At 42.2% G+C, this 27,996-nt stretch overlaps 2 protein-coding genes across 2 annotated transcripts; one reads left to right on the top strand and one right to left on the bottom strand.

Annotated features, from left to right (window-relative positions):
- Positions 1–700: 700 nt before the first annotated feature.
- On the bottom strand, positions 701–13,797 carry LOC138968625 (uncharacterized). The gene is made up of 11 exons (XM_070341223.1): positions 13,632–13,797; positions 12,290–12,354; positions 11,389–11,451; positions 10,142–10,210; positions 8,259–8,428; positions 6,376–7,444; positions 5,581–5,734; positions 3,832–4,185; positions 3,046–3,219; positions 2,368–2,597; positions 701–1,136 (listed from the first exon to the last, which is right to left on the bottom strand). The coding sequence occupies exons 2-11, from the start codon at positions 12,346–12,348 to the stop codon at positions 869–871; spliced, it is 2,610 nt and encodes an 869-aa protein (XP_070197324.1). The 5' UTR covers positions 12,349–12,354; positions 13,632–13,797; the 3' UTR covers positions 701–868.
- Positions 13,798–13,846: 49 nt separating this feature from the next.
- On the top strand, positions 13,847–26,919 carry LOC138968627 (PDZ domain-containing protein 11-like). Its single transcript, XM_070341224.1, has 7 exons — positions 13,847–14,147; positions 14,946–15,032; positions 17,291–17,347; positions 18,937–18,987; positions 19,324–19,371; positions 22,021–22,081; positions 24,288–26,919. Exons 1-7 carry the CDS (start codon positions 14,067–14,069, stop codon positions 24,353–24,355), a joined length of 453 nt encoding a protein of 150 aa, XP_070197325.1. The 5' UTR covers positions 13,847–14,066; the 3' UTR covers positions 24,356–26,919.
- Positions 26,920–27,996: the final 1,077 nt, after the last annotated feature.

Raw genomic sequence — 27,996 nt, 5'->3', positions numbered from 1 at the left:
CATCCCCGCACTGACTGAGCTACATCCCCACCCTGACTGAGCTACATCCCCACCCTGACTGAGCTACATCCCCGCCCTGACTGAGCTACATCCCCGCCCTGACTGAGCTACATCCCCGCCCTGACTGAGCTACATCCCCGCCCTGACTGAGCTACATCCCCGCCCTGACTGAGCTACATCCCCGCCCTGACTGAGCTACATCCCCACCCTGACTGAGCTACATCCCCACCCTGACTGAGCTACATCCCCGCCCTGACTGAGCTACATCCCCGCCCTGACTGAGCTACATCCCCGCCCTGACTGAGCTACATCCCCGCCCTGACTGAGCTACATCCCCGCCCTGACTGAGCTACATCCCCGCCCTGACTGAGCTACATCCCCGCCCTGACTGAGCTACATCCCCGCCCTGACTGAGCTACATCCCCACCCTGACTGAGCTACATCCCCACCCTGACTGAGCTACATCCCCGCCCTGACTGAGCTACATCCCCGCCCTGACTGAGCTACATCCCCGCCCTGACTGAGCTACATCCCCGCCCTGACTGAGCTACATCCCCGCCCTGACTGAGCTACATCCCCGCCCTGACTGAGCTACATCCCCGCCCTGACTGAGCTACATCCCCACCCTGACTGAGCTACATCCCCGCCCTGACTGAGCTACATCCCCGCCCTGACTGAGCTACATCCCCGCCCTGACTGAGCTACATCCCCGCCCTTTCAAGACTCCCTTCTTTTAAAGATCTGATTTTCTTAGATTTGTGAGGTCTTCAAGGGGGGGTTCCACTGTATCCAGAGGCAGAGGGTAGCAATGACCATGTAACTGCATAAATGCCAAAAGCATCAATAAATGAAAAAGCTCTGTCCACATTCAATCCACATTGCTCATGGAAAGTCTCCTAGCGACGGGGGACTGGTCTTTCAGAAGTGGTTCCAGGGCCTGGTTAGGCTGGAACAACATCTGCTCCTTCTCCTCGCTCGGTAGTTCTTCCAAGGTAGAGTACTCTGCCATGTGAGGAGTTCCCGGGGGTAACCTACCCTCGCTGGCAGGTGCAGTGCTGGTGGAATCGAAGCGAGCCGAGCGACGAACTGGAGTAATGACGGGTACCAGCCTCTCGTCAGCGTCGGTCATTCTTCTCCTGCCATGAGAAAATCAAATCAAATCAATGTGCTGTACAGAAAGACACACACAAAATTAATTTGCAGACAAACGGTAATACAGTAGAATCTGCTTAATAAACACACGGTTAATAAGGACAGCCGTTTTTAAAATACACTTTAGTCCGGTCCGGATTTATCACTATATGGCCCATGTAATAATCCTTCGGTTAATAAATACAAAAATCCGGTTAATAAAAACAGTTTGTTGGCGAAATTGGGTATTTTTTCCGTGCTGGGACGCTCACTTAACACAAATTTGACAATGTATTGTCAAACACGGAGCGATATCTACTCACCCGACAGACGATGCAAGCATTTGCTGAAGCTTAGTGAGCTAAGTTCAGCGAAAATTGTGATTTAGGGGGGAAACGAGATCACGAGAATTAGATCACGTTTGCATTCTCTCCTGCACACGTATAAAGCTCGCAGTTTTGAACATGGCGTCCAAGGGCACAAAGAGAAAAAGAACAGAAATGACGGTGCAAGACAAGGTTCAACTTCTTGATCGCTTCCATAGTCTGACAGCAAAGAGTGTTCGGGAAGCTGCAACTTTTTTGGACGTCTCGCATTCGCTTCTGTACCAATCGATAAAAAATGAAAAGGAAATTCGGGCTTTTTTTTCTCGTTTGATTTTTTTTTTTTAATTCGGTTAATAAAAACTTCGGTTAATAAATACAAATGTTTTCAATCCCGATGTGTTTTTATTAAGCGGAGTCTGCTGTATAGTGGAACTCCTCTTTTAAGCCCTTGTCTTAAGACTTTCTCCTTTTTATGACAGAACTTGTTCAGACTATCAGTTCATAACCTCTGTAAGATGACCTCTATTCTGAGACTCCCACCTTTTTAAATTTAAGGCCTTATTTTCTTAAATTGTGCATACCATAATAACTCCCACACAAGAGATATCTCATTAGACTGTAGCCTTCAGAAGACCCCAATATGCTGTGAAATTTACTGTGACCAGAAAGTGAAAGTTACAAAGCAGATGCATCTTTTTAAATCACCACAGAATTGAACAGAATCATAGATGACATTGCATCTTTTGGTGAATGTCACACACATTCACACCCCCCTCCCCCCTCACCCCACATACACACACGGTAACAAACACACACATAATTAACCTACACAAACCTCTCTCTCTCTTCTTTTCTTTAATTATTTTTTCTAGTCAATTGTATCATCAGCCAATGTTCTCACACAACAAACCTCTTCTTGAAAGGGGTGACCTCCACCACAGAGTATTTGACTTTGGTCGACTGGAACATGTTCTCTTCCTGCACATCAGGCTGGTGACTGGAGCGCTGAGATGAGCGTCTGGCTGTGCTGGCAGACGCTGCAGAGACGGAAGACTTGCGTTTTCGCTTCCCTCTGCTCTGGCCTTTTTCTAAGAGCTCTTTCATGGTCTCGGTCAGCAGGTGTGCCATTTGATCTGCAGGCTGTAAGCGTTATGGAAGGTGAGCAGGATAATCTTAGGTACTTTCCCATGATTGCTGTATGATACAGTGTGTCAGGGACATGCCTGAGACCTAGGTTTTCAGAGCTGTAGTCAAATTTGTCCAAAACAACCACCAAAGGGACCGACCAAAAGTGATCGTTATTCAGAGCTGGTCGTTATGAAAAGGAGAATTATAGAGTGAAAAACCCTCATTTGGGCTCCTTTGAGGTTGTCGCCAGGGAAGGTTTGAGTGCTTTAAAAAAATAAGTTTTTAAGGCCATTTTAACGGTCATCACTGTACAAAATATGCTATGATAAAATAAGAGAAAACCTCATATAAGAGGAATAGGCCATTTTCAAAAATAACCCCATCAGGTTTGTATCGGTTGTGAAAGAGTGACCTTTTCTTGCAAAAACTCGGTCAATTGAAAACAAAAGTGTCTCCATACCTGAGCGCCGTAGATGAAGGCCTCTTCAAAGACGGCCAGCAGAGCATCCTGGTCACCTGTGGGTTTGAGCGCCGCCACTCTGCACTTGTACCACGCTGCCTGCTGTTTCACTTCATCGCACGCCTGCCCCACCAGGCCCAGCCACTCTAAGGCAACCTCTGTGCTCAGTGAACCCTGAAAATATATGGACAAGACTAGATTTTTTTAACTGTAAAATTAATTTTTTAACATTTATTCAAGTTTTGACTTGTTTTCAGATAGACTGGGAATCAAGACGAGGATGGTAGAGGATTGTGTGTGTGTGTGTATGTGTGTGTGTGTGTTTGTAGAGCGATTCCCAGAAAACTAGGGAACAGATCTCCATGAAAGTGTGGTGAAAATGCAAATTCTTCCAGATGATTTGCCCAGATATGGTTTTTTTTAAACTTTAAAAAATTTTGTTTTTATGACATTATTTCCGGCTTTTAGTTTAGGCGGCACCGTGACAAACTAATTTTTCTACCAAATTGATTGAAATTTTGACAAGCCATCCTTGACGCAGTCTTGACTATGTGGTCGCATTTCAGCTTGGAAGCTTAAAAATTCACTAAATTCATTGAAATGCTAATAATTCTAATAAAAACTAAGATTTTATTAATAGAATTTTCAGGTTTTCAGGTCGACATATTAACGAAATGTTTTGATATCGCTTCATGCAACTTGTTTAGTGTTGGTTCCATATGACTCAAACATTTTCGTTCTTGTCTAGCTAGAGAGAGAAAAAAAAAAAAAAAAAAAGTTTCTCACAGCCTCTATAGAAGCCAGGCATTTCTGCAAGTCACTGTTGAGCTGCTCAGCACCGCTGGTCATATGTGGTTCCTCTTCAGCCCTTCCCTCATGTACCTCCGCTTCCACATCTTCCGGACTTTCGTAGTCCATCCCACTAGTATCCTCCACTTCCACACCTCCGGACTTCGTTGTTTCCATTCCTTGAAGAAAGACCCCCTCTCCAGCGGCGCTGGTTGGTGTGACGAGTATGCCAGCACTGTCTTTCTGAAGCGGCGAGGTGGGCGAAGCCTGGCCCATCTCTTGTGTAAAAGTGCGGTTGTTAGCTGAAGCTGAGCGCAGGCTGGCTGTGTCCTCTTTGGTCAGATTGCTTTCCTGAAGACATCAAGAGGGATAATAAAGAAATGAGACATCAATGAAAACTGAAAAGCTGTGGCTGATCCTGCATCTAGCCCCTCCCATAATTATGTGACATAATTATCAATCAGCCGCCCCCCCCCCCCCCCCCCTCATGTTCCATTAGGGTTACAGGATAACAGAGAATGGTTGGTCAGTAGATTTTTAGAAATTAATCCCTATCCCTCTCACAGATATAAAACCACCACAAAAAGCAGATTCTCAAAACAGGAACACACTTTGTATTGTTTTGGAAAGTGCCTTTGGAGGTATTTTTTGGCAGTACAGTGGTACCCCCCTTTTAAGACCTCCAAAAGTCTGAGAAAACCAGGTCTTAAAAAGGAGGGAGTCTTAAAATGGGGGTAATTTTACACAGGTTATGAACAGAAAGTCTGAGAAAACCAGGTCTTAAAAAGGAGGGAGTCTTAAAATGGGGGTAATTTTACACAGGTTATGAACAGAAAGTCTGAGAAAACAAGGTCTGAGAAAACAAGGTCTTAAAAAGGAGGGAGTCTTAAAATGGGGGTAATTTTACACAGGTTATGAACAGAAAGTCTGAGAAAACAAGGTCTGAGAAACCAAGGTCTGAGAAAGGATCTAGGAGGGAGTCTTAAAATGGGGGTAATTTTACACAGGTTATGAACAGAAAGTCTGAGAAAACCAGGTCTTAAAAAGGAGGGAGTCTTAAAATGGGGGTAATTTTACACAGGTTATAAACAGAAAGTCTGAGAAAACAAGGTCTTAAAAAGGAGGGAGTCTTAAAATGGGGGTAATTTTACACAGGTTATGAACAGAAAGTCTGACAAAACAAGGTCTTAAAAAGGAGGGAGTCTTAAAATGGGGGTAATTTTACACAGGTTATGAACAGAAAGTCTGAGAAAACAAGGTCTGAGAAAATTAGGTCCTAAAAAGGAGGGAGTCTTAGAATGGGGGTAATTTTACACAGGTTATGAACAGAAAGTCTGAACAATCAAGGTCTTAAAAAGGAGGGAGTCTTAGAATGGGGGTAATTTTACACAGGTTATGAACAGAAAGTCTGAGAAAACAAGGTCTGAGAAAACAAGGTCTTAAAAAGGAGGGAGTCTTAAAATGGGGGTAATTTTACACAGGTTATGAACAGAAAGTCTGAGAAAACCAGGTCTTAAAAAGGAGGGAGTCTTAAAATGGGGGTAATTTTACACAGGTTATGAACAGAAAGTCTGAGAAAACAAGGTAAAAAGGAGGGAGTCTTAAAAGGGGGGTTCCACTGTAGCAGGACAGGGGTTAAGGTAGGGTGGGGTGGAGTAAATTAACTTCACATTCTAACAATACTTAGCAACAAAGAGGGCCAGTGTAAAATCATCAAAATAAAAAATAAAAATATACTCAACTGACCTGTCTGGAAAGTTGTTCCACAGACATGGAGGCTCGAACTTGAGACCTGGGGGTCTGGCTGCACCTGGCGCTGGCCTCGCACCCGAAACATCCAGTGTGTCGCAGTCCCGAAGGCGTACGTCCCTTGGCAGCCATCCACTCTTCCAGCCTCAGCCTGCCAAACTCTCTGGTATGATACTTGCATCAACACAGTGCAAAAGACCATCTTATCACCACCCCCTCTAAATCTCTAGTCTTAAGGGCAGGTGGGCCAGTGCAAAATTGATCAAATTGTTTAAAAACCTTTTTTTGATATTTTGGTAGATAATGGTTCCATAACATACCTAAAATGCATGTGTGTCTGTGTTTTTGTCAAAAGTGTCATATTTATGTGTTAATGAAGACAACATTTGAATAGTTCTATCTTCAACGTCGTTTTTCTCATGTCAGCCATTTTTGCGGCAGTTGCATCTTGGGGGTTGCGATTTCTCTGGCTGTAATTTAGCTAGAGCAATAATTTGTTGTGCAGTTTGTGCAGAATATAACATTCTGAGGGATTACGAAAGGATTTGTTGCCAAAGTATTACAGTCATAACCAGATTATTTCAACCCCTCCTCTCCTCCCTCCTCCTAAAATCTTGCATTCTCAGATCATAAGTTCTGTTAATCTAACTCTATTCTAAGACTCCCGCCCCTGTCCCCACATTATAACTATATAACCTATTTTTCTCAGATTTTTTACAGTCGTAAAAGGGGGGCTCCACTGACCAACTTCTAAAAAAATGTTTTCTCAATTATGATCAACGTTTCCCGTACCTCATGTGAACCTGTGCTTGGGACTTGCCAGGAGTTTTCCTGAATCTTGCACCTTCACTCCCAGCCTTCCCCGTCGCTATGACGAAGGTCACATGACCAGACGCTCCCTGCTTATCTCCTCCTGGTGTCTTCCTCCCAACATTTTCATGGTTTCCGATGGTTGCTCTTTTGACGAAGGTAACCCCACCTGTCTTGGCAGCTCTGGCTTCCCTGGTTTCCTGGTGTTGTTTCGAAGCCGCGGGAAGCAGGGGCGAAGCTCCAACTCCAAGGGCAGAAGAGCGAAAGCTGACTCCACAAGATTTTCGCTTCAGAATGCTCTTGGGTTGGTTGGAAATGGTCGTTTTTGTGCACGAAACTGACGTGGAACACGACGCTCTCCTCACAGGTGTGGGACGAGGAACCGACCTGGAAACCTTGGGGGAAGCCTTTTTCATTCCACACACTTTGATCTTAGGGGTGGGGTTTTTCTTCCCTCTGCGAAACTGAGCAGAGAGACTGTCTCTGGCGGTGTTGCTGGGTTTATCAAAAACTAGTGGTGCGAAAACAGAGGCGTCTGGACGATCTTCTTCATCGGTTTTCTGGGAAAGATAGTCTGCTTGTTTCTTATCTTCTTGATTTTTATCATGACTGTCCATACCTGCGGGCTCTGAAGTTTTCTTGGGACCATCGACTGCTTGGTCATCGTCTCCTTGAATTTTCTCTGAATTTTCATCTGAAGTTTTCTCTGCGCCGCTCTCTGCCTTGACGTTGAACGTGGCCTGGAGTTCTTCAGCCAAGGTAAGTGGTCGAGCCTGTCCCTTGCCCTCCTCTGCTCTTGCTGTGATGTCAGTTATGACATGACGGATGCCACCTGCAGCATTGTGAGACAGCGGTGTCGTCAGTTCGTTCGCAGAAAGCCTTGAGCAGTCATCAGAGCTGGTTGTCGCAGAGGTATCCCTCTCTTTTCCATGTTTAACGTCTACAGACAAGGGAGCTGCCTTCCTTGCTGTCTTTTTGTTCTCCTTCTCTGCAATCTTTTGGTGTTTTGGAGCAGTAAAGGGTTGATGAGATCTCCTTTTGACCAGTGGTTCTGTTGACAAAAAAAGAAAATAATCCCCTTAAATATTCGACATATTGTGTAAATTCAGAAACTTACAAAAAAAGAAAAAGGAAGAAAAAAAAAGGTTACAAGTATTGAAATGTTTAATTCAGGACATTCTGTTTCGGAGTTCTGCAGAAACTTTCTTCAACTATTCCATGAAAATGCAAGTGATTGGGAAAGAAGATTACTGCATGCTACGCTGACCTATGCATGTACTCCAACATTCTGTTGATGTCTTTTCCAGTGATTGATTAGGAAAGGTAAGGTTATCAACTACTTGTAACTAAGTCCGTTTGTGAAACCAACATTGAGTACATGTATGTGTATAGAGTGGAGTCCCCTTGTAATCCCCTCCCCTCCCCCCCGCTTCAGATCTACGATTCCCTCTTGCTTTTCAGGTTTTTATTCACAATGTCTGTATATTTTACCTCCGTTCAAGGCCTCCCTGGTTTTAAGACCTAATTTCTCAAATTTTTTGATGCCTCCAAAGAGGGGTTCCAGTGTTATATAATATTTTTTGCCAAAGCAAACACAAATCAGTTTTATAGTGTAACACCGCAACTGCAGGGCTAACACGGTGGCAGGGGCAAAGAACAGACTCTCCTGGTACCAAAATGTATGTTAATAAATTATAAAATAATTCACATTTTGCCTCAATCAACCATCCAAACTAAAAATTAAAAAAAAAAGGTTTTTAAGTTTTACTTTTAGAAACAGGATTTTCCAGTTTTAACAGTTTTCAAAAACCGGATTTGCGGCAAGGACCAGAAAGGTGTTAGCACCGCAACTGCAAGTTACTGACCTTTCTTGACAGGAACAACGGCTGGTTTACTTTGTGCAAAACCATGTTTGGATGTTGTTGGATGTTTCAGGGGCACACCCACAGACTTGCGAGAGACAGGCGGCTTGCTCTTGTTGCCTTGTCCCGGGATCTGGTTTTGAGCTGGCTTGAGTACGGTAGTGACAAAGGGCCTGGAAAAATCAAAATGTTCATTAAGTGACAGGGCCAATCAGTTTGACTAAGCAAAAATTGTAAAGCAAAATGTTAAAGTATCCAACCGAAGAACAAGAAAAGCAAATGCCTAATACGACTCCCCTTCGTCATGTCCTATTACACGACTCATTCCTGAGAGTCAAAAACAAAAATTCCTGAAATTCTAAGAAGGCCTGGAAAATGTTGAATCATATCAAATTATATTTTGTGTAATCTGAAGCACATCTGACTCTGAGAACACTTATAGCAGTTTCTCATTTTAACATTTCTCAAAAATATGTGAATCTGCTGAAAAGTGGGAGGGGGGCTAAGAAAACCAAGACAATTTTTGGCTCACGTAAGTGTAGCCTATGCGATGATAAACTTTGTCTGTCTGTGCGTGCGTGCGTGCGTGTGTGTGTGATAGAAACTTTAACATTTCCGAGTCTATGGATAAAGCTCGCATAAGAAGATTACGTCTCGGTCAAAAGTGTTTGACGTGTGTGATAGAAACTATTTGAAGACGTCACATTATGACGTAAGAGGGTTAGACGTCACGCAAAGGAATTACTAAAAGTCTCGGTCATTGTTATTGTGAGCGGGCCGAGACTAATTGGCAGATCCAGGGTCTCGCTTTCTTGCACAGTTTCACCTATGCTTACTGTGTCTGTGTGTGTGTGTGTGTGTGTGTGTGTGTGTGTGTGTGTGTGTGTGTGTGTGTGTGTGTGTGTGTGTGTGTGTGTGTGTGTGTATGTGTGACGGAGTGATTGAGTTTGTGTTACTGTTTGTCGATTTCTTACGTGAGCCTTGAAGGCTTCGCTTCTTGTTGAACAGTGTACTATAGCATTGTCTCAAAACGAAAGTGATAAGAGTTGTCTGTCCCTGCCATAGCCCGCGGCGCTGTCAGAGGGTAGTTCCGGTTGTTTTGTTTACGTCCAAAGTGGCTGAACGAGAGCTAGAGAAGAAGATAAGTGGTGGAGGGAAACGTTACTGTGTCTGCTGTTCAAACTACATGGGTCAAGAAGTTGAAGGGCGAATTGTCATGCGGTTCCATTTTGCAAACACAAACCGGAACTACCTGCCGTTCCAAGGGCGCAATTCTGTCCGACTATCGCGTTAGTTACGAGACAGTGCTATAGCACATTGATCACGACTTGTGTACTAAGTCTATATACATTGTATATTAAGTGAGTTTTTCCATCCAGGGTGAAAATGAAACTATTTTTATAATTGATGAGATTTTTTTTTCTCGGGGATTTGTTTTCTTCCTTGGAAAACCAAACAGGTTTACATTGAAAATGAAATTTGCGTATCCGAGGAAAAATTCCCCAGCCTGAATACTGAGTGACATACATGTTTATCTGCTGTGCACTTTTCACTGCTAAACTCATACTAGTGGTACTTAATGGGCGGTTCTGGTGAGGTTATGCCCCCTCTTTCTTTCGGCTGGTAACTGGCGCCACCTCGCAGCTAGATCACACGAGAAAGGAAAATAAACTTGCATTGGTCCCAATTAGCATATCAGTTTGGTAACAGTTCGTGTGTAAGTCGTGCATTTTATACGATAAACAGACAATGGTCGGTTCTGGTGAGGTTATGCCCCTTCTTTCTTTCGGCTGGTAACTGGCGCCACCTCGCGGCGAGATCACAGGAGTTGTCTCGTGTTATCACCCCAGAAGTGCTCATTGGTAGTTTCTGACTGAAAATCTTACACTGTCTTAGACTTCTGCTCCTGCAGTTTCTGTTTCCTCTTCTCCTCCTTCCACTGTTCCAGCTTTTGTCTGCAAAACAAAAATCAAACTGAATATTGTGAAATATTATGGACCTTCATACACAATGGATTAGGCACTATAAGTATCAACAAGTCGCGTGAAGCGATATAAAAACATTTAGTCAAGCTGTCGGCATCAAAGTAACAGATAAACACAAAAAACAGTCATCGTCGAGACAATATATATTTAAGATCTTAGTCTCGACTAACCACACCCAAAAACAGAGACGGGTCACGCTGGTCTCCGGGGTAGCGTGCAAAAGCGGTACATGTACTTACTTAACCTATTTTCTGTCATTCTGAGCACATTTTTAGAGTAATCATAACATATATAATATATGTATATATTTTTGAATTCAGGAGAAATTGAGGAATACGATGCAATCATTTTTAAATCTGTTACAGTGTTAGTGAAAAATCGATTTTAATGACAACTTTAATGAGCAAACTAATTAAAGGGACAGTGCAGCTCACAGCCTTCGTTTTGCGTTTTTGTTGCAGCTGAGTGCATTTACAGTTAAAAAAACCCAAAACTACCCAACGACGACATCTGTGAAGCTCGACAGTTTCTTGTTCACGCGAGTGCATAAATTAACCTAGTTATTACGTGGTGTTTGGTCGGAGTTCGATTCAACTGAGTGATTCCAGCCTCCATTTTGTTTTACACAAACTCATGATGACGTCTGACATAGTTTGCTAGTGACGTGTCTTTTTGTGCATGATGTGGTGATCTACCTGATCTAAATTTAGATCCAAAAATAGGTCAAGACCAGCCGGGTCAGAGTACAAAATTAATTCGTAAAGAAATCGCAGTTCTTGACTCTTTGCCTTTGGGTGCAAGTCAATGAAACTTGGTAGTTCTTCTAACGGATAGCTGCCTGAGGTATGACTAAAAGCCCCAGGGGCTCCGTGCACCTGGATTTGACAAGTTCAGTACCTTTAACTAGTTTTTAAGCCTCCAAGCTGAAACGCAATACCATAGTCCGGGCTTCGTCGAAGATTACTTTTAAACTTTGCTGGGTGTCTAGCTTCTTCTCTCTGCTTTGCTTTTCTGTAAGAGTCAGTGTTAACTATTTCAAGTTCAAGGGTTCTGACTCTGAGTTCTATATTTTGTTGGCCGAGAAGCTCATGCAGTCGAGCTTGAAACAATAATTTGAATAAACAAACAAACAAACAAAAATGCATCACCTCAGAGCAACTGCATCTTGCTTTTTTTGCTGATAGATGCCCTTGTTGTGCTCTTTCAGCTTTCTGCAAACAAAGTGAACAATAAACAATACAATTAAAACATCAAACTATACTCCAAAAAGACAGTAGATCAAAACACGAGACTTACGGCCTGCCTATCCAATACAATAGTACGTCTGTGATCTTTGTTACGGAGGAATTGTGGAGGTCATAGTCCTTATTACTGATATTAGTAACTGGCAAAACTTTGGAATTGTCAGTGGTACTGTTAGGCCAAAAAGAAAAATATGTCTGTTTCCGGTAACATCGCCAAAAAAAATAGGGTCGGTCGTGGTTTTTTTAATTTTTTTTTTACCTTTTTCTTACGTTTTGTTAACGTCTTTTTACGTTTTTGTTTGTTTGTTTTTTAAACGCTTCCTTAGTTTACTTACAATTATTTAGCACATGTTTTTGACCTAAATATATTGAAACTAAATAAAGTATACCTGACTTCATATTTTTTGTTGTTGTCGTTGCGAAAAGCGAATTTTTTTTTTTAGGGTCGGCGCTTAAAAATAGGGTCGGTCGGGTTACCGGAAACTGACATATTTTTCTTTTTGGCCTTACTGTTAGAATAAAACTCCATAAACTTAAAATTGTAATTCAGAGAGTGTATGTGCGGGCGTGTGAGTGAGAGAAATAGCCAGAGAGAGACACACACACAGACACAAATAGACACACAGAGACACACATGCACTGATGCAGACAGAGAGTAATCCAAATGGCAAATGTATTACAAATTTACATTTATGCACTTTTCTTCCAATTTACTTTTTAGTCTATCTATTCTCCAGACAAACTATGAAATATCAGTTATAAATCTTGAATAAACAAGTGATCATACGATATTATTTATACTCACGTTAGTGTCGGCCCATCCAACACCTTCTCCCCACTCTGCCTTGTCTGTACTTTTGACATGATGATCTGCAAATCAACAAAAACAAACAAAGACTTGTTAATGTCATGTAAACTTAGTACTCTTTTACTGAGTTTTACTTTTTGCATTTTTACACTGAACTTAGGAGTTCTAAGCATATGATGTAACTTAAACTGAGTTATAGTATTTATACTAAGCATGCATACCAGTACATGTAGTACTAGTCAGTAGTAGTAGTATTACTTAGCACTCTAGTTTAGTACTACATGTAGTACTAGTTAACTTGTCTATCCTAGGGGATACATGTCCTTTCTATCACAGAACTTATATTAGATATTCCAATATAAGTTCTGTGCTTTCTATTCCTTAAACTGTCCGGACCCAACACCATCCGGGACTGGAACAAATAAGCCTGCCAGAAACAACAATGGCAGCCGACACCCGAAGTTGACTTGTTCAAGAAAAGAGGGTGCCAAATACCCCCTGAAGACATAATCACATGAGTCTTGTTTCAGTCAAATTTGTCATTTAGTGTTCGAGTACTCTTAAGTACGACTAACACTACTCCATTGCCATAGAATAGATCCCAACAAGGAAATGTTGAACTTTATTTATTTATTTTTCTCTTTATTTATCTCTTTATTTAGAAATGTTGAACTTTAGTGTGTTAAATTCATAGCTCGTAATTCAGAGGCATTTTAAGCCTCCAAATTTGTGTAAATTGTAGAACCTGCACTAGTAATCATAACAAGTAATTTTAGATCCCTTAAAAATAAAAGTCACGGAATGCACTCCGATGAACTGTACTGTTGCATTTCGTTTACATGCGTCAACGTACGCCATTTTCAAGACATTTTCCCCGATCAAACAACCAAATTGATTAATTATACTTAAGTTTCAAACTTAAGCATAATTAATCAATTAATCACACTTATTTAGTTTGGAGCTCAATCCCTCAATTAATTTCACAACAAATGTTGTTTGGCTTGATTACACTTTCACAGGGACAAAAACATTTAGTAAAGAATGCCACTAGATTCTGAGCTATGAGTATGAATTTTTACCCCCAACACACATACACAAACACACACAGACACATACATTCTTCTGCATGTTTTACTCATTCGCTGACACTTGTGACTTGACAGTGACAGTGACAGCTGAAGACTAGTCTAAAGTTTTGCCAGTGCCACTTTCTTGAGTCGCTCTACTGCACAAAATAATGTCCCCAAATTGGCTGATCTCTGTTGCCATGGATCGCAAGGAACGAAAGCCAAAAAGTATTCGGTCGAAGTACCATAAGACGACATTTGATTGTACTTACGTCTTGAATAAACACACGCCAAATTTCCCAGACAGTTGTGTTTAGATTACGAATCAAACCTTCCGCTTCGTTTAGACAGATCAAATTTGATTGGTTGGGCGGTAGCAGAAGGGGACATAACTCTAAATAAATTCCCGTTTCGTCTGCTTCCCGTTGTTAGTTTGTTTTTCGTGAGGACTCCTGTTGTATAATCAATCTCTCAAATAGGAGGTGCATCCATGTTACCTGTTTTAGCATAGTTTAAACTGTGAGAATGACAATTTGAAAGGAGCAAGAGTATTCCAGTGATAATTTACTTGATGCCTTAGTTTCTCATTTGGTACGATTTTTAAATGGTCCAAGGTACAAGACTTCCGCTCATCAAAAGCCGTCTGCAGTTTTTACTAGTTTTAGGGAACTTGTACAAGGGGGGAAAAAGCTTTCCACAAGCTTGAAATGGAAAGCCCAGACTTGAACGCTATATTTCCACGCCTTCCTCCATATGAGGCTCCTCCTCGATGGATTCCACCAGAAGAGGTATTTGATCATGCAGGCAAAAGCACACTTATCAGTAACATTCCTTCTTCTTCTTCTTAGTGATAGGTAGCCAACATCATGGTGATGAATCTGCTACGCTTGGGTGATGGTGGTTCCGGTCTATTGCTTAGGTTACTTAGATTTGGACTGACTGGTTCTGAAAGTTTGATTTTATGTACCATGGTGTTGTTTTGTACATGTATCAGATGTCGACTCCACATGAAAACAACAGTTGCAACAGTTTCACTGTTTACTTCAATCAGTATTATTTATAAGATGGAGTCATTTACGCACTAGGCTACCACTACCAGCTCAGAAATTGGTTAAAATCAGAATTAAAGTTTACTCTGTGATTCACTGCATGATTGTGTTGGCCCGGTGAATTTAATTAAGTTGTCAAATGTCTTGTAAAAAAAACCCCACGTGGGTTAGACTTAGAGATGAATAGGAAACTTCGAGACAGTAAGGGTCACAACGATGGTTGCTTTTGTGTCTAGAATTCTGTAAAGAAAATATTACCGAAACAAAAATGCAACAACCGCTTAAATTATGTCCACGGTGAAGATGTGATTCATTTGATGTATTGCAATTTTATACACAGTTGAACCTGTCTCTAAAGACCACGTAAGGGGCCGACCAAAAGGGGTTGTTTTAGACAGGTGGTCACCATGGAAAGGTGAATTATTTAGAAGAAAAACAAAAAACATCTGGGATCCTTAATTTGGGAGTGGTCGTAGTGAGCAATTTTGGTCGCTTTTAATGCTTGACTGCATTTTAATTTATATTTGCTTTTTACAGCGTTTGCACAGCCCAGAGTACAACAATGACTTGCGCCATTTCCTGCCCCGTTCCTTGATTCTACGCAGAAACAAGGCATCAGAAGCGGTGGGTAACATGAATAATAAGTTCATAAGGCAACAAAAAAAGGTACAACAAAAACAACAACAGTTTTCTAGTTCCGAGACCAACCCTATTTTTCAATCAATCAATCAAAATGAAGCTTATATAGCGCGTATTCCGTGGGTACAGTTCTAAGCGCTTGTCAAAGAGTTGTCAACATAGGACTAACAAAGAAACTAACATCTTCAGACGGACACGCACCCTATCACACACTAGCAAACCCTGGTAAACATAGAACAAACAACTGTTTAACAACGATGTACACATCAATAGCTAGGTCCAAACAAAATAATATTAAGCACAAAGAAAACACCTCTCACAGAGCACAGCACAAGAATGTCTTTTGGGGCACAACACATCACGTCGAGCATGAAAGTCGCAGCCAGCTACGGGAAGAACTGAGTCTTCAACCTACTCTTGAACGCGTCAAGAGAGGGGCTCTGACGAAGCTCAAGCGGCAGGGAGTTCCAGACGGACGGGCCCGCGGAGGGGAATGCACGCTGACCAGCAGATGCGAGTTTCGAGTGAGGGATGTGGAGGCGGAGAGGGTCAGCAGCAGAACGAAGGGGACGGTCGGAGGGCTGGGTGTACAGGTCCAGGGAAGATTGAAGGTACTCGGGAGCAGAGTCGTTGAGACACTTGTAGACCAGAGTGGACAGTTTGTAGGAGATTCGGGTGTTGACAGGGAGCCAGTGCAAGGAGCGAAGTAGGGGGGTGATGTGGTCTCGCTTCGTCTTCCTCAACGTCAGCCTGGCAGCGGCGTTCTGGACTCGTTGTAGGCCATGAATGGATGAGGCGGGGAGGCCGGCCAGAAGGGAGTTGCAGTAGTCCAGACGACTGAAGATGAGGGAGACAACCAGCTTGACACAGGCGTCGTGGGTGAGGTAGCGACGGATGGAGGCGATGCGTCGTAGGTGGAAAAAGCAGGTCTTGATGATGAAGGAGATGTGTGTCTGCATGGAGAGAGTGGAGTCGAGAAAGACGCCAAGGCTCTTGACAGCAGGGGAGAATGGAACAGTCGCGTCATCCAGCTGGAGGTCGGTCACAGTGAGGGAAGCAATCTTCTGTCGTGTTCCAACGAGAAGGGCCTCCGTCTTCTCACTGTTCAGCTTCAACTTGTTCTCAGTCATCCAGTTCTTGATGTCAGTGAAACAACTGGAGATGGATCCAAGGAGATCGTCAACGTCCTCCGGCTTGGCGCTGTTCTGGAGCTGCGTGTCATCGGCAAAGGAGTTGTAGTTCAGGCCGTGGCGTTCGATGACCAGGGAGAGGGGTTGGGTGTACAGGGTGAAAAGGACAGGGCCGAGGACAGATCCTTGTGGGACGCCGAAGCGGACAGGGACAGGCTGAGAAGAGAACGAATCAGTGGTGACAGTCTGAGAGCGGTTCTGGAGGTAGTTCCGGAACCAAGAGAGGGCGGTGTCGTGAATGCCGAACGTGGAACTGAGGCGATCGACGAGTAGCTGGTGGTCGATCGTGTCGAAGGCCGCGGAAAGATCCAGCAGCACAAGGGCAGAGACGAGACCGCTATCTGTTGCGTTCAGGAGGTCCGTGGTGATTCGCAGGAGCGCCGTCTCGGTGCTGTGGTGAGGGCGGTACGCTGACTGATACACTGGCATCAGCGAGTTCCGAGACAGGTGGGCGCTCAACTGCTCCAGGATGATACGCTCCAGAAGCTTGGAGAGGAAGGGCAGGTTGGACACAGGACGGTAGTTCTTCAACTCGTTGACGTCAAGGCCGGGTTTCTTGATGAGTGGGCGGACAACGGCAGACTTGAAGCAGTCGGGAACGACGCCTGTGGCCAGGGAGATATTGATGATAATTGATATCTGTGATAGACGGCAGGAGCTTGTCCAGACACTTGGTGAAGAGGAAGCCTGGCAGGGGGTCTAGCTCGCAGGTCTTGATGGCCGTCTTGGTGATGAGTCGCTTGACGTGGTTTTGAGTGACAGGCTGAAAGCACGTGAGGGGGGAGCCGGAGAAGGAAGGGGAGGGTGGGGACTGGACGAAGGGCTGCTGATCGAGTGTTTTCCGAAGCTTGCTCCCGGGGGGGCTTATTGATTTTTTCTTGCATACAAATTGGCAGGAAAATGGTGTGGCACGGAGATCTCTCACCATAAGTTGCATAACTGCTAAGGTTCACAATCCTGAGAGTGAGAGTACAAAGTGCGGGGACGCAGAGCCAAAGGCCATAAGTATTATGTTTGTGCAAAACAGTTACTGTCTTCATCTTGTTATTTCAGTTGGGGTTTAACGTCCGAGGAGGAAGGGAACATCACTGTGGAATCTACGTTTCAAAGGTATGCAAGTAAACAGAGAGAAAAAAGAGTGAAATTGAGGCATGTATAAAATTTACTTTTTTTTTTAAAACTATTTTGTTTACACATCCACACTCACAGTCACATTAAGACACATCACCTGTCCGCAACATTCCAAAAGCACCTTTGATCATCTCTTTCTCTCTCTGCCAAGGCTTTGTCTGTTCGTGTGTCTTTTAGTCTGTTTGATTGGCTGGCTGTGTGTCTCAGTCTGTCTCTTGCTGACTGCTCAGTCTGTCTGTTTGACTGACTGGCTGTGTGTCTGTCTCTTGCTGACTGCTCAGTCTGTCTATTTGACTGACTGGCTGTGTGTCTGTCTCTTGCTGACTGCTCAGTCTGTCTATTTGACTGACTGGCTGTGTGTCTGTCTCTTGCTGACTGCTCAGTCTGTCTATTTGACTGACTGGCTGTGTGTCTGTCTCTTGCTGACTGCTCAGTCTGTCTATTTGACTGACTTGCTGTGTGTCTGTCTCTTGCTGCCGGGGCGGGGATATAGCTCAGTTGGTAGCGCGCTGGATTTGTATTCAGTTGGCCGCTGTCAGCGCGAGTTCGTTCCCAGGTTCGGCGGAAATTTATTTCACAGAGTCAACTTTGTGTGCAGACTCTCTTCGGTGTCCGAACCACCCCCCGTGTATACTACATTGGGTGTGCACGTTAAAGATCCCACGATTGACAAAAGGGTCTTTCCTGGCAAATTTGCTTAGGCACAGTTAATAATTGTCTACCATACCCGTGTGACTTGGAATAAGGCCGTGAAAGGTAAATATGCGCCGACATGGCTGCAATCTACTGGCCGTATAAAATTTCATCTCACACGGCATCACTGCAGAGCGCCTAGAACTGTACCCACGGAATATGCGCGATATAAGCTTCATTGATTGATTGCTCAGTCTGTCTATTTGACTGACTGGCTGTGTGTCTGTCTCTTGCTGACTGCTCAGTCTGTCTGTTTGACTGACTGGCTGTGTGTCTGTCTCTTGCTGACTGCTCAGTCTGTCTATTTGACTGACTGGCTGTGTGTCTGTCTCTTGCTGACTGCTCAGTCTGTCTGTTTGACTGACTGGCTGTGTGTCTGTCTCTTGCTGACTGCTCAGTCTGTCTGTTTGACTGACTGGCTGTGTGTCTGTCTCTTGCTGACTGCTCAGTCTGTCTGTTTGACTGACTGGCTGTGTGTCTGTCTCTTGCTGACTGCTCAGTCTGTCTATTTGACTGACTGGCTGTGTGTCTGTTTGTCTTTTGCTCTGCTCTGCATGGGCCTCAGTCTGTTATCTGTCTTTCTGTTTCTAGCTCTGTATCTCATTCTGTTGTCTGTTGTCTGTCTGTCTGCCTCTCACTGTGCTCTGTATCTCAGTCGCACTCTGTCTGTCTCTTGCTCTGTATCTCACATTCTCAGTTAGTTGTCCGTCTGTCTCTCTGTTTGTCTCTTGCTCTGCTGTGTATCTCAGTCTGTTGTTTGTCTTGTCTACCTGTCACTCCTATTGTCTAATAGTAATACATGTGCATGCCCCTTCATGGATTCATCAGGGATTTTTTGGGATTTAATTTGTTTTTGTTGCCTGCATGCGTGTTAGGTGATGACAGACAGTGAAGCCGACAGACTGGGACTGAAGGAAGGAGACCAGGTAAGCTTCACTTTTTGTTTTTCCTCGACCAAACTTTTTAAAGCTGTGTATGTTTCAGTTGTGTGTGTGTGTGTGTGTGTGTGTGTGTGTGTGTGTGTGTGTGTGTGTGTGAGAAGGAGAGAGAGAGACTATGTGTGTGTGTCTGTGTGTGGATGGGTGTGTGTGTCAGAGAGAGAGAGAGAGAGCGTGTGTGTGTGTGTGTGTGTGTGTGTGAACACCCTGCTGAAGTTAGCTCTGGTGTGTGTGTCTGTGTGTGTGTCTTTTTGTCACTTTTCATTATTGTTTGGTTTGATGCTAATATTTAGTTTTAAAAGCATTGTTTTGTTGCTGTTTCAGATTCTGATGGTGAATGATGTTGATTTCCAAAGTCTGGATCATTCAGATGTGAGTTAGAAATGTTCTTTTCTTTCCCCTATCTCCTCCCCTTATCTTTTCGACTTGTATTTAAAACTTTGAGCACATTAATTTACATATGATAGATTGCCAACCATTTTACTACTCTGCAGTTGTCTATTGAAGAAGAAATTCTATGCACAGACCAAATTTAGGAAAATATGTTTGTTTGTCGCCATGGCAGCAGATGTGAAAATGTTTGTGGTCATTTAAATAGAGGTAGTGCAGACTGTTGATTCAAGCTATTCAAGATAGACGCTGACCACTAAGATAGTGAAATCCCCTTTTAAAGACCTGCTTTTTCAGACTTATTGTTCATAATTACTATATTACGAATCCTTTTTAAGAGTCATGTGCCCTCCTTTTAAAGACCTTTTTTTGTTTGTTTGTTTGCTTAACGCCCAGCCGACTACAAAGGGCCATATCAGGGCGGTGCTGCTTTGACATAACGTGCGCCACACACAAGACAGAAGTCGCAGCACAGGCTTCATGTCTCACCCAGTCACATTATTCTGACACCGGACCAACCAGTCCTAGCACTAACCCCATAATGCCAGACGCCAGGCGGAGCAGCCACTAGATTGCCAATTTTAAAGTCTTAGGTATGACTCGGCCGGGGTTCGAACCCACGACCTCCCGATCACGGGGCGGACGCCTTACCACTAGGCCAACCGTGCCGGTTTTTTAAAGACCTGCTTTTTCAGATTTTTTGTTGGTCTTAATAGGTGGGTTCCATCATATGCATGAAGTTTAATCCAAAACAAATATATATATATATTTATCCTACATACGTGAGAGAGACACGTGTGAGATAATAATCGTTCAAATCACACGTGTGTATATCATGTAAATGAGGTCATGTCAAGCAAGTCTGGCAAGGACCTGTTTTTCCACTGCTTATGATGCCAAAGTCACCGAGACAAACGTCATTATAAAAACAAAAATTGCGCTCGCTAATTACCCTCGATGAATCTTTAGAACTAACACGTCACACCACACTTTCAGAGTGACGTTTCTTTGCTTTGACGTAATAGATTGCACGAGGCTTTAGAAGAGATCGAGGTTCCAAAACAAGCGTCTTCAATTTAGCTGCCTCGACTGCAGGACATTTTCAGTAAAATACACGTAAGTACAGTAGGATAAACAGAATACTACATGGCTTGCTGTGTCGTACCAGATTTACACTCGTTGCTTTTTCAAATAGTGAACAGCTCGCTTTCGCTCGCAGTTCAATATTTAAAAAAACAACTCGTGTAAATCTGGTACGACACAGCAAGCCATGTAGTATTCTCTAAATATATATACAGTGCAGTACTGATCTTTCTAAAAATAAAAAAAACTGAAAACATTAAATCCATCAAATAGAGAGTATTATAACTGGGGGAAAAGGTAACAGACCAGGGTTGTTGCCAGGATTGTTTTCATTTGCAATTTTGTCAAAATACAATATAGCCCCTCGATCCTTTTAAGATCCCCCAATCAAATACTCCCTCCTTTTAAATTAAACCCAGTTCTGAGAATTTCTGTTTATTTACCTCTGTAAATTGACCCCCATGTTTTAGACTTTTTATTTCTGTCTAGTTTTCTCAGATTGATTTTAGGTCTGAAAAGGAGGGGTTCCACTGTAGCCATTAATATCTTGGCCATTTGTTCAAAGTTTAAGTCATTCCTTGGTGTCAGTTGTCACCTGTCCTCTGAGGTTAAAAATAGTTTGACAGATATGCCGAGGGACGGCAACATTTCCAGCACTTTGAAAGATTAGTTCCTCTGTTTGTTGCTGACGGTAAACGACATCCTTGCTAACTCTACAAAGAAAATGTTTGGGAAATAAGGTCGTCATTCTGAGCTAGGGACGGTCTTATTCAGAGGGTCACTGACTGGAAGAGGAACTGTGTTTGATCAGTACTGTAACCGAGTGCCGTAACACTACGATCACCTCGGGAGGCGAAGTGCAATCAAACAGGATTGAAAATGTTAGGACCAATTTCTTAGCCCTATAAAAACTGTTATGCAAACCCGAAGGTTTCCATGAACATACAGACAATCGGAAACCACCAGACCCCATCACAAACAGAATTCCACAATACACCGGTGTTGACTTAAAGGCCAACAACTCGGGTGCAGAGTCTGCTGTGAAAGGAGCGGTAGCCTCCCCTGTCACAGTACAGTGAATCCCCCCTTTGAAGATCCCCCAATTTAAGACTCCCTCCTTTTTAAGACCATGTTTTTCAGCTTTTCTGTTCATAACCTCTGTAAATCTACCCCCAATTTAAGACTCCCTTTTTTTTTAAGACCTGATTTTCTCAGATTTTAGGAGGTCTTAAAAGGGGGGTTCCAGTGTACTGCATGTGGATTGAAAAGATGTCAAGGTGAACATATATATACAGTCGAATCTGTCTCTAATGATCACCTATGAGACTCCTTCAAATATGGTCTCTAAAGACCAGTGGTTTGTTATGAAAATGAATTTTGTCGGGAGAAAATTCTTCAGGGATCATGGTCGTATTGGGCAGCTGGTCCTTATCAAGAGGGGGTTGTCAGGGCAGGTTCCCCTGTGTTTTTACTGGCATAATACAGGTGTTACTTTCCTGTAGGCGTTTTGGATGAATTTGACATTTTGTTCTGCTCGTTCTATTGCAGGCTGTGAAGGCTTTGAAAATGAACACAACGATAGAGATGATCCTGCGCTACTTCCCCTATGGTAGGTGCTTGAAGATACAGTGTGTGTGTGGGTGTGTGTCAGTGTGTTTGCACTGTGGTAGTGTGTTGGTGTGTGTGTTGGTGTGTAAGTTGGTGTGTAAGTTGGTGTGAGAGTTGGTGTGAGAGTTGGTGTGAGAGAGAGAGAGAGAGAGAGAGAGAGAGAGAGAGAGAGAGAGAGAGAGAGAGAGAGAGAGAGAGAGAGAGAGAGAGAGAGAGAGAGAGAGAGAGAGAGAGAGAGAGAGAGAGAGAGAGAGAATGCAAAATGGATGTGTCTGTTTTTTTATGAACGTGCCATTGCTCAATGACAGTCAAAGGTTTTCTTAGACAAATCAAAGAGAAAGTTTCACTGCTCAATTGTGGGATGTTTTGTTATATTTTTATGACTACCAAAGTTACAAAAGCAAAAACAAACTGCATTAAAAACAAGTCGCGTAAGGCGAAAATACAACATTTAGTCAAGCTCAGTCGAACTCACAGAATGAAACTGAACGCATTGCATTTTTTCCGCAAGACCGTACACTCGTAGCATCGTCTGTCCACCGCTCGTGGCAAAGGCAGTGAAATTAACAATACAGAAAAGCGCGGTAGCGGTTGCGCTGAGGAGGATAGCCTGCTTTTCTATATCTCTGGAATCAGGAACGGACAAGGAATAAGTTGAAATTGTTTTTAAATCGATTTTGGAAATTTAATTTTAATCATAATTTTTATATTTTTAATTTTCAGAGCTTGTTTTTAATCCGAATATAACATAATTATATGTTTTTGGAATCACAAAATGATGAACAATACCATAAACGTATGTTTGGATCGTTTTATAAAAAAATAATTTTAATTACAATTTTGAGATTTTCAATGACCAAAGTCATTAATTAAATTTTAAGCCTCCAAGCTGAAATGCAATACCAAAGTCCGGCCTTCGTCGAAGATTGCTTTGCCAAAATTTCAATCAATTGTATTGAAAAATGAGGGTGTGACAGTGCCGCCTCAACTTTTACAAAATGCCGGATATGACGTCATCAAAGACATTTATCGAAAAAATAAAAAAATATGTCCGGGGATATCATTCCCAGAAACTCTCATGTCAAATTTCATAAAGATCGGTCCAGTAGTTTAGTCTGAATCGCTCTACACACACACACACAGACAGACAGACACACACACACACACACACATACACCACGACCCTCGTCTCGATTCCCCCCTCTATGTTAAAACATTTAGTCAAAACTTGACTAAATGTAATGTAAACAAGTCGCGTAAGGCGAAAATACAACATTTAGTCAAGTAGCTGTCGAACTCACAGAATGAAACTGAACGCAACGCAACGCAGCAAGACCGTATACTCGTAGCATCGTCAGTCCACCGCTCATGGCAAAGGCAGTGAAATTGACAAGAAGAGCGGGGTAGTAGTTGCGCTAAGAAGGATAGCACGCTTTTCTGTACCTCTCTTTGTTTTAACTTTCTGAGCGTGTTTTTAATCCAAACATATCATATCTATATGTTTTTGGAATCAGGAACCGACAAGGAATAAGATGAAAGTGTTTTTAAATTGATTTGGACAATTTAATTTTGATAATAATTTTTATATATTTAATTTTCAGAGCTTGTTTTTAATCCAAATATAACATATTTATATGTTTTTGGAATCAGAAAATGATGGAGAATAAGATGAACGTAAATTTGGATTGTTTTATAAATTTTTATTTTTTTTTACAATTTTCCGATTTTTAATGACCAAAGTCATTAATTAATTTTTAAGCCACCAAGCTGAAATGCAATACCGAAGTCCGGGCTTCGTCGAAGATTACTTGACCAAAATTTCAACCAATTTGGTTGAAAAATGAGAGCGTGACAGTGCCGCCTCAACTTTCACGAAAAGCCGGATATGACGTCATAAAAGACATTTATCAAAAAAATGAAAAAAACGTCTGGGGATTTCATACCCAGGAACTCTCATGTCAAATTTCATAAAGATCGGTCCAGTAGTTTAGTCTGAATCGCTCTACACACACACACAGACAGACACACACACACACACACACACACACGCACGCACATACACCACGACCCTAGTCTCGATTCCCCCCTCTACGTTAAAACATTTAGTCAAAACTTGACTAAATGTAAAAAGGTCACTGCTCCATGGTAATGTTTCTGGTTATTTAAATGATTCTATTTTCATGATTACCAATTCACTTCTCCCACAGGTTATGGACGAACATATGACAAGAACCGTCACCAATCCTCGTCAACCAACCCCTCGCCTGGTTATTAGTAGCAGTTGCCTCCCCTTCTTCTTTGTACCACACAAGCGTGCACAACATTCCAGATGGATTAGGCATCTTTACTGCAGTAGAAAAAACCCAAGTCAAAATCAAAATACAAAGGAGAACGAAGAAAACTATAAAGGCAGATTAACATTCATCTTCAGTGGTACTTTTGGGGTTCAAAAAGAAATGATACAGATTCACCTTATAGCTTACCATACCTCATCAGCAGCTTTTTCTGTTGAGTTCCAAGATCTATTCTTGCAACAGAATGTGGCTAAATTAGTAGTATAGCTTCTCTTAAACAGGGAGTCGAAATGTATGTTTTGTTTGTTATATCTGTTTTATCATCCTCTCTCTTGCTCCGCCTGTATCTCTGTCTCTTGTCAATCTCTGTCTTTTTTGCCTGACTGTCTCTCGTGTCTGTCTGTTGTTTTGTCATGTGAATGTCAAAATGCGCTTCGTCCTTCATTTTGAGCTGTACAATGGCATAAAAACTATTTTGTGAAAGGAAGGCAGATCTGTTAAGATAAGATGACAAGTACAACTGCAAACAGTTTTTGATATTTCATTAACCTTTTTTTGATCTCGTGTGTATGTGGGGTTATAGTTCTGGTTTTGGTACGATAAATATGATTGAACAGTAGAAATGTATCACTTTGGGCAGTACAGTGAAACCCCTCAATTTGACCCCTGGTTAAGACTTCACCCTTTTAAAGACCCCCTTTGTTTTAGTTTAAAAAAAAAAATTTAATTAATTTTTTTTACATTTTCAGACTTCTTGTCATACTGTTTGTAAATGAACCTCCTTTTGAAGATTAAATTTTCTGATTTTTGGAAGTCTTCAAATGGGGTTCCACTGTAGTGTTACTTGTGGTTGTAATTCTTGTAATTGTGAATAAAGAATGCATGATGTTCAAAAATAACTCTGTGGGGTTTAGTTGTGAAAGAGTGAATACCCTTGCTTTTTCTTGGACAAACAAATTCACACGTGCTCCTGTCTACGTGTTTCAGACACACCCCTCGCTAGTGATTGGCCCCTCCAATGTTTGTCCTAGTAAAAGCAAGGGCATTCACTCTGATCTTTCACAACCCATACAAACCCGACAGTTATTTTCGGAATTCGTCTATTGGGGTAAAAATGTCTTTGGCATGAGGCTGTCTCTTTAAAATGTGGTAATATTAGTTCATTTATTTGATTCAAGATATACAGAGATCATCATTTGGGAGTTGTTTAATTTTTAACTTCCATCCGTTTTGTTTGGTCAATGACGTAAAACTGTTTGTGCAGGGTAACAGTTGCATGTCTATATCATTATATAATTCTTGCCTTTTAAAATCATTTGGTTTTTTTTAGGTTGGGGTGGGTATGCATGGCACAGTTTGGGGGTGGGATAGGGGAGAAGGAAGGGGGGAACAGATGGGCGAGTAATTGTATTCTGAATGCCATGAGAGGGTCTGTGAGAGAGAGAAAAAGAAGGGGAGAGAGAGATAGTGTGTGTGTGTGTGTGTGTGTGTGTGTGTGTGTGTGTGTGTGTGTGTGTGTGTGTGTGTGTGTGTGTGTGTTTTAGTCTGTTATTTCTGTCCTCAGGTAGCTCTTGTGTGTTCGTGTTGTGCCACAGAAAAATATACCACACTGAAAAACTGTTGACAACTCAATCAATCAATATGAGGCTTATATCGCACGTATTCCGTGGGTACAGTTCTAAGCGCAGGGATTTTTTTTAAATTTTTTAATTTTTTAAAATTTTTTATGCAATTTATATCGCGCACATATTCAAGGCGCAGGGATTTATTTATGCCGTGTGAGATGAAATTTTTTTACACAATACATCACACATTCACATCGGCCAGCAGATTGCAGCCATTTCGGCGCATATCCTACTTTTCACGGCCTATTATTCCAAGTCACACGGGTATTTTGGTGGACATTTTTATCTATGCCTATACAATTTTGCCAGGAAAGACCCTTTTGTCAATCGTGGGATCTTTAACGTGCACACCCCAATGTAGTGTACACGAAGGGACCTCGGTTTTTCGTCTCATCCGAAAGACTAGCACTTGAACCCACCTGGAGTGTGCGTGTGCTGGAGGGGGTGGGAGGATTGGCCTTTTTCTTTCTTGCTGCTGCAGTTGTTACTGCATTTCATGCCATTACAAGATGGACATGCACAATAGACGATGTTCGGAAATAACTTTTGCCTGGGAAAAAAAAAGAGGGCAAACAAACCAGCGTGACATTGTACGCCAATCACTAGCGAGTGACGTGTTGTTACACATTATCATGTAAGCACATGTAAGACACGCAACTCAACAATGATTGGCCTATTTTGTTACGTGGTTTAATTGTTAGCCCTCTTTTTTCCAAGGAAAGGCAACCCTTTGCTGCCAATAAAAACTTGACAACGTTATTTCTTGAATTCGTCTATTGAATAACAGATTTTTGTGTAGAAAAGGTTTTTCTGCCATTTTTGAATGTTTTTGTGGAAGGTTTACAGGTTGTGTACTGTAATGTAGAAACAACAACAACATTGCTATTCCTGTTTGTATGAATAAAATTACAACCTTCTAATTTTCCGCGTAAGTTTTTTTTTTGCTTGTGAGAAGTTGCTCTAACAAAATAAAGTGTTTGACTATACATATTTTCACTCACATACACATAGAAAAAAAACATATGCATCAAAGTAGTCTTAAGACAAATAAACACATGCACAAGCACACACACACACACACACAAACACACAAACACTAAAGTCACCAGTTTTTCTAAAAAAATCTCTTCTCCCTCACCGATCTTTTTCTTGTTGTCTTGTATCAATTTATGTCTGTGTATTGTTTCTGTTTGTTGTTGTTTTCTGGACACACGCACACCTACACACACATGCAAGCACGTACGTACACTTGAACATATAGTCACACACACACACACACACACACACACACATGCAAGCATGCACATACTACGCACTGAAGAGCATAATAGTCACACACACACACACGCACACAGACTTACACACTCTCTCAAACACACACACACACACACACACATGCAAGCATGTACGTGCGCCTGAACATATAAGTGTTGTGTCTCATTATTACATATCTTTTTTGTCGTGTTTATTGCCATTTTGTTTTTCAATTCATGTAACCCTAGGTTTAACCAAAAAAATATTGACTTGACTTGACTTGACACACAAACACAAACCGGCGCTTCTTACAACCTTCACCCCTTACACATACTTGGCTGCTGCGCACTATTTGTTTAGGGACACTGCAGTTTTCTCAGCTCTTGGACATTAATAGCTATTGTGTAACAGCCACAGGCGTTGGCAAGTTTGTAAGGGTATATTCAACACGGTGTGTCAACTGATTCCGTTCATACACCGGATGTTTCCGTTCATCCGCAGGATGTTTCCGTTCATACAGCCTCATTTTTGACACTTGCTTGGGGAAATTGAGGCGGTAAGTCGTGTGGGCAGCGCGCTTTTGTGATATTGCAAGAATAAGGTAGCTAAATTGGTTGGGCTATGTGTACGATTAGTACCAATTGAGGTGCTAGTAATCCCCATGATAACACACACGCGGGCCGAACGTGGCAGAATTGCCTGAATTTTTAACATTTTCTTGTTTTTCTCGCTCTATTATCGAA

This window comes from Littorina saxatilis, linkage group LG6 (genome assembly GCF_037325665.1).
Source record: "Littorina saxatilis isolate snail1 linkage group LG6, US_GU_Lsax_2.0, whole genome shotgun sequence".
NCBI classification, from domain to species: Eukaryota; Metazoa; Mollusca; class Gastropoda; order Littorinimorpha; family Littorinidae; genus Littorina; species Littorina saxatilis.
The sequence above is the reverse complement of the archived record's forward strand: the minus strand, read 5'-3'. Positions and strand labels throughout refer to the sequence as shown.